The 11,458-nt window shown below is 50.5% G+C and overlaps 1 protein-coding gene across 3 annotated transcripts in view; it reads left to right on the top strand.

Moving 5' to 3' along the window:
• The first annotated feature begins 437 nt into the window (after positions 1 to 437).
• TMEM255A (transmembrane protein 255A) overlaps positions 438 to 11,458 on the top strand; it is a 56,377-nt gene continuing 45,356 nt past the window's right edge. For all 3 annotated transcript variants that reach the window (XM_047082070.1, XM_047082072.1, XM_047082071.1), the window contains exons 1-2: positions 438 to 629; positions 7,241 to 7,383. In XM_047082070.1, coding sequence (XP_046938026.1) covers positions 572 to 629; positions 7,241 to 7,383 — 201 coding nt within the window. In that variant the 5' untranslated portion in view covers positions 438 to 571. The remainder of the gene's footprint in view (positions 630 to 7,240; positions 7,384 to 11,458) is intronic.

Raw genomic sequence — 11,458 nt, 5'->3', positions numbered from 1 at the left:
GTGTGTGTGTGTGTGTGTGCGCCCGCGCGCGCGCGTGAATGTGTGTGTGTGTGTGTGTGTGTGTGTGTGTATTCATCAGCCCTGAACCTCTGACTCTGCCCCCTCCACAGTTATAAATCCTAGAACAGGATGCTTGCCCAAGACCCTCTCTCCAAACTACAGAGAAGGCCGGTTGGCCCCAGGCTGTAGCCTCCCCCTCTTTCTCTGCGCAGCCCTGGCCCCAAGGGGCTAAAACGGCTCCCTGTCTGGCTTGGGAGGCTGGGAGGTGGATAACTAGGATGGGGGGGCCGAGGGGGAGGGGTGGGGGGGTCTTGCGCAAGCGCACGCCGCCGCTCGGACCGCCAATGCTGCTGCCTCCCGGAGCAGAGGGAGGCAGAAGAGGAGGGAGGGAGAAGAGGGGAAGGGAGGGGGAGGCGGCACTTGGGCTGCAGCTCGCAACCAGAGGCAGTCTCTCTCTGCTCTCTGGAGGGACGGGGAGCGGCAGCCGCGGAGTAGGATGCTCTGCGGGGCGCCCTGAGCCGGGGGCGCGTGAAGCAGCTTCGGGGGCCGGGGCCACAGGGCAGCTTTCACCATGCATCAGTCCCTGACTCAGCAGCGGTCCAGCGACATGTCCCTGCCCGATTCCATGGGTAAGTCCAGCCGCCCTTCCTAGGGGCGGCGGCAGCTTGGGGTGAGTGCGCTGCCCTCTGGACCACAAGCGCCCCGGCCGCTCCCGAGAGCCGGGGAGCGGGAAGCGGGGCCAGGTAGGGGGTCCGAGCTCCCCCGCGTCTGGGTCGCCGACCAGAGCCCCAGGGGAGCGGCCCAGCGGGGGCGGGGGCGACGCGCGGAGACTGGAGCGCCAAGCTTGCGTCGGAGTATCCCTGCCCCGGAGTGCGGGTGTGTGCGTGTTTGTGTGCGGGCGCCGACAGACTTGCAGCTGGTGGTAAATTCCAGCTGTCTGGAGATCCAAACACTTCCCTGCAACCTGCGCCCTCGCTTTCCATTCGACGCTCCCTCTTTGCAAAGTCCCCGTCACTTCTAAGAGCTCACGACTAACGACAATTAGGAGAAGCAGAGTCCTCGCCCCCTCCCAACTCTGTCGAAGCTGCCCAGAAATTCAGAGCTGCAGTGGTGTTGGTGGGGGCAGACTTGCACCTCGCTGGTGGGGGGGTTTGCGCAACCCTGGGGGATGGGCGGGGGGGGGAGGAGGGGGGTTCGCGGGAGGGGAATTCCTAAGGAATCACTCAAGACAGCCCAGCCCTGCAGTCTGCAGCGGCAGGATCAACATTCCTTGAATTTGATTCCTGTTCTGCTCCAAATGCACGGAATGTGCGTGAGTGTGAAAAAAGAGGTTGGGGGGGGGGAGAGACGAGTGAGAGCGCGAGAAAGAAAGAGCGAGCGCGAGCCCGCGCATCTTCTGAAGTAGCGCTTTCCCTCTCGGGGTGGAGTGGAGGGGGGGGGAGACCCACTAGCCTGATTTGGTTCAACACTTTTCCTCATCAAACCTGGGGGACAGCTGATCAAATCAGGCACCAACTTGGCTGCCCCTCGAAGCTGCTTTTTGGTAGTTACAAACAAAACACAAACCCAGTCCCCCTCAGCTGTTAGGCACCTTCCCAAGCCCTATGATTTCACTGGGCGGAGAAATTAATTTGGAGCCCAGGAGAACGGGAGGAGATTGTCAAACCATGATCCCACCTAATCTTAAAATTCGCCTCGGGTACACTTTAACGTAATCGAATTATCTCTTGCCAACATACTTTACATTCTGCAAATTTCCTCCGTCCCGAATTCCTGCCATCCAATCTGCTCAGGTCTTCTCCGATGAATTTGCGGGAACATCTCAAAAGGAGGGGGCGGGGAGAGGGTTGAACCCCCTGTGTGAGCTCCTTACTGCCTGCAGAAGGCCCGGTCTCCACAGAATTCGTTCACCGGAGGGACCCCAGAAAGTGTCATCTCCTAGATGGTGAGAAGATTCGTATTTTCAATGGTTTTGCATATGCAGTATGAGAATTTGCTCTTTTTTATTTTTAAGGGTGTAGTCATTTGCAACGTGGTCCAAATGAGGCCAAGGACTTGGGTCCGAATCCAGAACCCAGCAGTACCAGACTCCCCCCAGCTGTCTTTCTAACACGACACACACACACACACACACACACACGCACACGCGCACACACACACACACACACACACACACGCACGCGCACACAGGCACACAGAATGCACTCCTCACCTTGGCCAGCTGTGGCGCCAGCGCAGCCCCTGGCTCCCCGACGCCAGACTGTTGCGCCAGGGAGGGCCGGGTGGAAGAGTGCGAGGGCCCGCAGCGCCCATTCCCGCAGTGGGCCACAACCACCTGCAAAGCCCGCCCCCGCGTCTGGCCGTCTGCCAGTGGGGGAGTGGGCAGGTTAGGGGCCCGGGGCTTAAAACGTTGCTACTTGGCACATGGCTCTGTGGGCTGGGAAACAAGATGAAGAGAGTTCTTTCTTGGGCTCCCGGGGGCCCTCAGCCAATCTTGGCGTTTCCCGAAAGGTCTGCGCAACAAGAAGCTGAGTGGGCTTCTCCCAGCCCAGACTCTACACTGCGGGGAAAAGAATCCTAGATCCCTCATAGACGCGCGAGCCTGCTCCACGCATCCCGCTTTGTAAAGTCTGCAGACCCAGGGCACTAGCAAATTCCTGAGTCGAGTGGTAACCCTGGATTTCCAGTTTGGACAGGGGAGCCTCCCCGGAGTTCCCTGGCTCGGGTCCCGCACAACCCAGGCCTGAATCAGCGTCTAGGCTATTTAGGAGCTACTCCCACTTAACTCAGCTCTGGCAACGCCACCTTCCCTTGCATGGGGGGTGGGGGGGGTGGAAGTGGGGGGGTTGTGTTTCAGCCCCCAAGGGGCAGCATTTCTGAGGGGATTCCCTCTGCAGGCAAGACACAACTGCAGCCCAAACAGTAAAATTTAAGACACACACTGCACCAAGGTGCCTGCATCTACGTTTCCTGGCTGCCTGGGGATGAGCGGTTAGTACAAGGCTTGGAGCGGAGCAGGCGCTTGGCACTATGAAGATGGTAATTTGACTCCGGCGCCCCTGCATCCCCTTCCAGCAAACCCCCTTCTCCCTTTTGGCAACACCGCCCCCAGGCGCTAAGGCACCTCTACTACAGCGGGCACTCCTCTCCCAAATAACACATTTGTAATTCACCAGTGACCTGGGACATCTCTGATCAAAGAACTGCCAGAGGCGGGGTGGGGGCGGGGGGGGGACGCAGGATATCAGCACCCTTAAGAAAATGATTGAGAGATTGACGGCCTTGAGGCTCTTGCGTGGGCAGGCACCTGTTTCCACCGATGTGCAAGGCTGGGACTTCCTGGGACCCTCCCTGTGTGGCAAAGCTGACTCAGGTAAGCAAATCCTAACTGGTTCAAAAGATGAGCCCTCCAAATTAGCCAGTCGTCAACAACATGGTGTATAGGACAGGCTACTGGGCCCCTGTCCTTGCTGCACGCCGATAGCGATTACACACCCTGTAATCAAGGGGGTCATCAAGAGCTCGTACAGGTAAAACAGGAGTAAGCAGAGACAATCATCCCACCTTCTGGCAACCCACATCTTCGTTCCTGTCATATACACCATCTTGGACCTGGATTTATCATATGACTTGTGTGCCAGACCCCCAATTTACAAGGGTAATCAATTTACCATTGATATATGTATTGAGTAAGGTATACAGGAATTCAGGGACATGAAATAATGAGCGATTAGAATAGAGTGAGCTTGGTAAGAAAACTTTTGGAGGAGGTTAGTTTTGAGCAGGTTTTAGGGGAAGGGAGGGACTCAGATTCAAAGACCGCAGTGCAGGTGGGGGATCTGACCAGGGGGGAAACCAGGCTGTATCTGGAAGGGTGGAGGCAGCAAATAATTGGGCGCTTCTAGAGCTGAGTATCCTGGTCGTCACGAATCTGGGGTGGAGGTGGGGCACTGCAGAGAGGGAGGGCCGCAGTAGCTCTGCAGGGAAGCTGCTGGGGGCGGAAGGGGGGCAGGCAATGCCCATGACGGGATTTCAGACTCTCCCACTGCTCTTGGTTGCAGGGGTGGCTGTCGTTGTTCAAACAGAAACCTACTGGGCGCCAAGTCGTCGGGCTAGTGAGGGACATTGGGGTTTTGTGACATTAGTTGACCAGAGGCTTTTAGTTCTGGGGACCCGTCAGGTATACCTTAATTTAAAAAATCAATCCTATGAACACAGCTTATATTTATTCACACAATTCCCCGCATGCCTTTTTGATTAGAAGGGAAGACATTCTGATATGTTGCCTCTGGTTTATTCAACAAGTATTGACTGCTCTCTAAGTATCAACCACTACGATAGGCACTGTTTTCTGGTACCTCCTGCTTTATTTAAGTACCTCCTGGTATCCGAAGTTTTTTGATATGTTGATTAACTAAACAAAGTCGGAATCAGATGTTCCTGTGTTCGCGGGAACATCTAGGGCAGGCCCCAAAACTGTACCCTAATAAGAATAGGGCTTCCTTCTAAGATGAAACAACCACCAGGAATATGTCCTAAACGGAAACAGTTTACCTTTAGTAGCCTGGACCACACGTTCAGAGAACGTTCATCTGCTCTAAGCAGATGTGACTTTTAAGTCAAATTGACACTAAAGATAAATGGAGAGGTGACTCTTCACTTTTCAAAAGCATTCACCCCGCAGTTCCTTATGATGGTCAACTCCCCAAGTACAACTAGAAATAATTTCATCTTCCACAATTATAGTCCTTATAGTGTAAAGTAGGGAGTGACTTGGGGGAGGGTGTGGGGGGGACAGAGAATAGATATTCAACCTAGTGATGAGAGAGTTTTCATGGGACTTCTCAAAACAAATCCTATTTGGAGGCAAGGCCCCTGGAAATCTGTAGGATCTTTGCCTGGGTTTCTCAACCAACTGGATTTTCAATTCAGGTTCTCAAGCAGGAGAAAAAAAAAAATAGATTTTCAAATGACACCATGTGGTTTGCTGAGTCACTTTTCTGACCTGGCTCCTGTGCTTTTAAGAGCTAGAGTGATATTTGCAAAGGAGACCCAAGAGCTGTGAATAGGATTTAAAGCCACTTGGCAGGGAAGGAGTGGGCAGGCGAGTGATACCAAAAAAATTAGAAAGACCATACACACACTCCCTCAATTTAGTCTCTAAAGTTATATGTTTTCTGTGTGAGGTGTTGAGACACTTTTCGTGCGTCACAAAGATACCCCTGGCGGCTCCAGATGTTTCCTCACTGCGTTTTGCTAATTTGAGGCAGGGGAGGGCTCAGATGGGGTGAGCGACAAGAAGGCAGACAGAATGGAAGGCGAGGTAGGTAGGTTTATGTTAGAGCCCCTCTGTTCACCGGGAAGCATCTATCAACAAACAGACTCAAGGACCCTGGTTTAGACACTCATTTAAAGGAACCCCTCGAGATCCAGACGGAGGCTAACTAACCTCCGGGCGAACAGAAAATAAATCCTGCCCCCCTCACCCACCCCCCACCCCCCGCAGTCCGCAGCTCTGCTCTCGGTGTTTCCACCAGTCAGCCCGCCATTTGCATCCCAAATAGCCCTCTCTCACGAAGGGCCCTGATGTCACAGGTGTCCCCAGTGGTCCTTTATGCTCTTCACCGTGGAGGCTGGACTCGGGCCCCACTGGAGAGGAGCCTTCATCTCCCAAGTCTCCCTGCCTCGCCTCCCAGGGCGAGATCGGGGTGCCTACAAGCGCTCCAGCCCCTTCTACATTGCAATGTGTCTTAGAGCGGGATCGCATTAGAAATGACCCTGATGAGTCACGTCGCTCACTTTCCAGGCTGACGTCAGGGGAGACCGCCGGCCCCTCCCACCTCCCTTGGAGCCCTCGGCGGGGACGGCCCCGGGGAAGACAAGATGGACGGTGGAGCGAACCCGGGGTGGCGCGCTCCGTCCACCCGGGAGGGCGGAACTGCTGGGGGCTGCGCGGGCCCGGCCGCAGCCCTGCCCTCTGCCCTCCTGGCCTCGGGGTCTCGCTGCTTGTCTCGCCTCCCTCCCCCGTCCTTCGTCCCCGCTCCTCTCCTTCCCAGTGGTGCGGTCTGGGCGGCTTCAGAGGCGGCTACTGCCCTGAGGCCGAAGTGAGGCCTCCCGGGACGGTGGGGTCCCGGGAGCGGCTTCTGGGGGCCTCTTTGGGCCCCTAAACGCCAGCCAAGCCACATGGGTGGGTGACCCCCATCGTAAGGCTCCCCGCCGCTTCATCCGTCTCACTAGAGAACTGGACGCCCCTACCACTCCCCCCACTCGCTTGGTTTCCCGGAACGCAGAGGTGAGAACTCATCCCCGGTGGCCCCCGTGGGGAGTCCCTTCCCCTCGCTGGGGAAACAACGGCGGCGCGCGGAGCGGTGCTCGATTCCTTTCCCAAAAAATCATATTCAAAAGCGAGTCTCGATACCATTTTTCTATCTGACTTAATAAGCCTGTTTTCGGAAAAAAAAATATTGGTTTGCGCTATCGTGTCTGATAAGCACTGAGTAGGAGAACGGGTTTCTTGTCATTTATAATATTTATGTCACCCTCACATAGGCCTAAATGTGTGTAAGGTATAATCTTCCCCATCTACCTCCCCCGATACATATCTTTGTGGACTAATGGCCTCCAAACACTTACTTTATTACACACATTTGTTATGTGACAAATCTTGCCAACACACCATTTTAAAGTTTATACGCGAGGTGGCAAATGTCAGAAATAAGTGAAAAAAAGAATCCCAGTAACTGGCTTGGTTGTGATATTTACACTGAAAATGAAATTTCATATCTCCGGCTTATAAAAAATAACCCTTCTTAGTTGCATTTTGGCTTTAAAATATTTTCATTTAATGCCTCCATGCGTACACTTCCCATTTATCATAGGCCTTGTAATTTGGCCTTAAAAAACACTCTACTAAGTGGGTACGACACATCTTTCATGGAATGGCAAAAGCACAAAATTTGTTGTGGGGTTTTTTTTTTAATGTAACTGCTAAGATGCCGTCTGTTCATTTTCAAACCGGATATATATACATGTATATATATTTTTTTCTTCTTGTAAACGTGGCACCTGATGATTGCAAAATACCGGAAGCTCCATCGCTTCCCCATAATTCCCCTCCCCAGAGATAACCCCAGCTACCAGTTGGGGTAGGAAAGGAAGACCTTCCCAGTGATTTTTCCCTTTAAGTCCGTGCCCTTCTCCGGCCAAAATGAACCACTTCAGTTTCTCTGTGTGCTTTCAGGAGCCTTCAATCGAAGGAAACGAAACTCCATCTATGTCACCGTGACTCTGCTTATTGTGTCGGTGTTGATTCTCACGGTGGGCCTTGCCGCAACCACCAGGACCCAGAATGTGACCGTCGGAGGTTATTACCCGGGAGTTATTGTAAGTATAAAAGGCCTAGGTAGGTCTCAGGGGCTTGCTGGCTGCGGTCTTTCGGGTTCTACTCGGAGGGTTTTTGACTGTCTGAGTTTCCAGTGTTTGCTCGGGTTTCCTCCTGTATATTTCTCTGTATGTGTACAGAGAGGAAACTCTGGGCCCGTTAAGAAGAGCACTGGACTGCGAGTCAGAGGAATCCCAGCTGTGTCCCTAATTAGCAGTGTGCTGCTGAGCAAGTCACCTCGCCCCTTTAGGCCCGTGGTTTTCTGGTCTACAAGGTGTCACCAACCAGCAGGGTTAGCTTTAGGCTAAGGTTCCTTTCTTTCTGGGCACCTGCTTTCCCACGTATAACAGGCGTCACCTGACCCTACTTGAAACCTGACGACGGCTTGACACTCTGACTGTCAGCGCTGACCTCCAAAGTGAGCCTGCATTCCTATCAGGAAACACATGTGGAACATTTACTTCTAAGATAGGTATATTTATCCATTTACAGGTTTTATACATGTTCTTAAAACATACAGACATGGAAATTCAAGAATTAGATTCAAAAGAAATAACTTTTATTATCCTCATGCTAACTTCAAAGAATGACATACACTTCGCATGAAGTCGGTCATCAAAGGTAGTGGCTATGAATCCTTATTTCCAGTAGCCCGCTAGATCATTTTGAACAGTTTTGGCTGACTTATCAGGTACAATTAGGGTACCGTGGGCATCATTTTTGGAAATTTTCAAATTGGGGTAGAGTCGACACACAATATCACACTACTTTCTGGTGTACGACATGGTGAGTCCACATCTCTCCATGTTATGCTGTGCTCACCGCAAGCGTAGCTGCCGTCTGTCACCATACAGCGTGGCGTCATTGTTTTTTTAATGTCGATCCCACTGCGTAGCTGACAAAAAGCTCATCCCGAGACAAGTGTCAACTGTGCCATTTTCTTGTGGCTCGCTTCTGCTTACTTACATTATTAGGGTCATCTTCAATTTGCGGTTTCTCAACAGGAGCCTTTCCAAACCACCTGTCCATTTGATAGGGACCAGTTTGGTTAAAGCTAGATAACGCAATCCGGGCACACGTCAAAAGCCCCGCCATCAACTGGTTGCTGCTGGGATCTTGCCTTTTCCTCCCTGCAAGACGGGCTGACCTTGTTATCTGACATTCACACCGGGGGAGGGCGCCAGTGACAGTCTGTTTATTGAATATTTGTACCGCTTAATGTCTCTTACTAGTTTAGATAAACAATAAATAGGAAATAAGAGTTCGAATGGTTTCTTAGTGTACATCAGTGGATTGTTGTATCCATCACCAGGGTGCGTGGGATCCGCTCTGGAAACCACTGAACTCTTGACATACAAAGCCTCATTTTATAGCAAATCATCGTGTCGTATACGTGACATAGATACAATTTCTTTTGTCATTTATACTTCAATAAATCTGGGGAAAAGAAGAGGAAAGAGAAACAAAAACAAACATGAGCCTCATTTGGATCGACACACACACGGCTGCTGATCCCAAAAGCCTAACCCTAGAGGTAGGGTCATATTTTCACCATCAATTATATAACTTGTCAATTGTAAGTGATTGTAGAGAACAGGGAGGAAGTTTGGAAGTTTAGGATGGTTCTTTTATGTACAGTTAGTACAGCAAAGAGGTCAGATGTGTTTGTGTTGTTGTTGTTTTTCTTTTTTCTTTTTTTGAAGAGGTGGGGTTGGAGAGAGAAGTCAAGGGAGAGGAAAGGATTAAAGATGGATGTCTTTGACAAGCCCAAGCTGCTGCGAGTGACCAAGCCTGACGAGGGTTGCCTAGGCCACGGATTCCACAGTCAGCCTCCTCAATAGCCCTAGCTGGCTGGCGCCAGACGTGCCTCCCACCTCCCACAGGCTGCCTGGGAAGTTCCTTCGCCGCTCTTGGGCAGGCAGGGCTCCCTCCAGCCAAGGGCAGGTGTCCCACAGACACCCGTTTGGTGCCCTCTGTTAAATGTGTGATGTGAGAACTCGCCCGGTCCACTTCCTGTGGTGAGGCAAGAAAACCAGTTGTCAGCAGAATTGGGTTTTATTTTTAAGCACAAGCGAGGGGGGCGAGGAGGACGGGGGAGGTAAGATTGCATTTTGGTGGCTTGGAAAAGCAATTTATAGGGTCTGTGTGACTTTGTGTGCTTCAGGTAGCTGCGTTTTGTAAAATATTTCTGACGGATGAACAGATGCTCAAAGCCGAGAGTCAGACTCCCCATGGGTGAGGCAAAGGTATTTTCCCTGTCATTTAAGAGTAGGAACTCCTATTCTAGAACAGTGGCTATGAACCTGCTCTGTAGAATAGCTGCCTGTGGGTGGCTAGGTTGGAATGCATGAACAAAGGAAGGAGGGCGCATGATTGTTGGTATTCGAGTACCTGATGTTCAGCAAGCTCGGGAAGTTGAAGGGGTGCGTGCCTGTGTGTGTGTGTGTGTGTGTGTGTGTGTGTGTGTCACTAAAAGCTAATATGGAAATGTTAAGAGGAGAACCATCCCTAACAGACAGTGTGCCCCATGGTTTACCCTTTAAAAATGTGCTCTTAGAGTTCCTGTAGATTTGTTTCTTTAAAATGGGTTTTAATTATAGAAAGTGAATGGGGAAGATTGCAGATTGAAAGGCAGAAAAATCCATTTGGGTTTAGAGGTCAAATCATGTTGTAACAAATTCAGTGACGACTCAGGCCTCTGAAACAGCGTGTGCCTGACAATCCAGATTTATCCGGGAGTGGGATGCTTTCGCTCATTGACCCGTTTGGTTATTAGAGAGGTAGGTACTGTATAAACTCTAAGCCAGTGGTTTCCCTACTTTGGTGTGCAGAAGAATGACCAGATGAAGCTGTGGGAAATGCAGACCTCAGGTCCCTACCCCCAGAGATTCTGGTTTGGTAGGTTCTGTATGGCCCAGGAACCTGAATTTCCTTTTGATGAGCTAATTTTGATTGGAAAAGTAATACAAATTGAATCTGCATTTTACTAAATACCCCAGGGGAGCCTAATTCGAATGAACCGGCAACCACTTGGAGGACTAAAACCCGATAAATAAAATATGCTCAGCAATAAACCCAGGCATTTTAAGATTCCATACTGGCAAATTGGTCACTCTGAATATAAATGATCAGTGTATAGCAATGTGAAAAATTTCAGGCTACTTGGAACTCTGATGTTTTGGGGTTAGCTCTGCTGGTTAAATGCTTTAACAATAAATGAGAATTCAAAATTTCAAAACAGACAAATTAGGGAGCAGTTATTACATTAAAAGAAGGCTTATTATACATACAACTCACTTAAATATAGAGACTCGGGCATTTTAAAATATAATTACATTTGTACAGCTCAAACTCACATGAAACTTTTCTGGGGCATATTCATTTTGCCAAGCGAGGTGCCCTTGTACAGCAAGGTGCATTAGAATAGGTCATGAGCTACTTGATCTGAGCTAGAATGTGGTGCCAGCATCCTAAGACACACATGCATGTATGCATCTTTAAAGGTGCTAATCTGTCCAAGCGGAACTGCGCAGTTTTTTTAAAAACTTAAAACCGATGAAGAAAGACAAACTGGTTTAGGATTTTTACTATCCACGAATGTTCCAGGCATTCCATTCCAGAAGAGTTCAGTGAGCTTTTTACACCGGAGGCCTAAAAAAGGCAAGAGGCTCACTTGTTGTATAAAGCTGAAAAGGGCAGGGGAGAGAGCGCGCTCCTTGTCTGCAACACTTTAACCTTCGATCCGGGAGAATGAAGCCTTTAAATGTGTTTCCCAAGCAACCCACAAGATGGGGTTGGCCACCTGATCAGCATGGAAATCTTTCATTCTTGTACCCTCTCCCCAGTTGTTGTACTGCTAAGACCCATGCCAGCCTGGGTTTTCTTTAGGAGAAAAAAAATAGGAGTTTCAGCCCCGTTCACAAGGTGGGGGTGTGTGTGTGTGAGTTAATGGAAAAATTATATCAGAGTTACCGTGGGATAGTAGGAAACTGAGACAGCAGGGATCATTCAAAATAATGGCCCAGAAACTTTCTTTAGGCAGATGTGGCTTCAGCTTCACATGTAAAGACTCTTGAT

This window comes from Lynx rufus, unplaced genomic scaffold (genome assembly GCF_022079265.1).
Source record: "Lynx rufus isolate CCGP_SWC_20201006 ecotype Redwood Valley unplaced genomic scaffold, mLynRuf1.p SCAF_19, whole genome shotgun sequence".
Lineage (NCBI taxonomy): Eukaryota > Metazoa > Chordata > Mammalia > Carnivora > Felidae > Lynx > Lynx rufus.
Note: the sequence above shows the minus strand (reverse complement) of the source record. Positions and strands in the feature narration are given on the sequence as shown.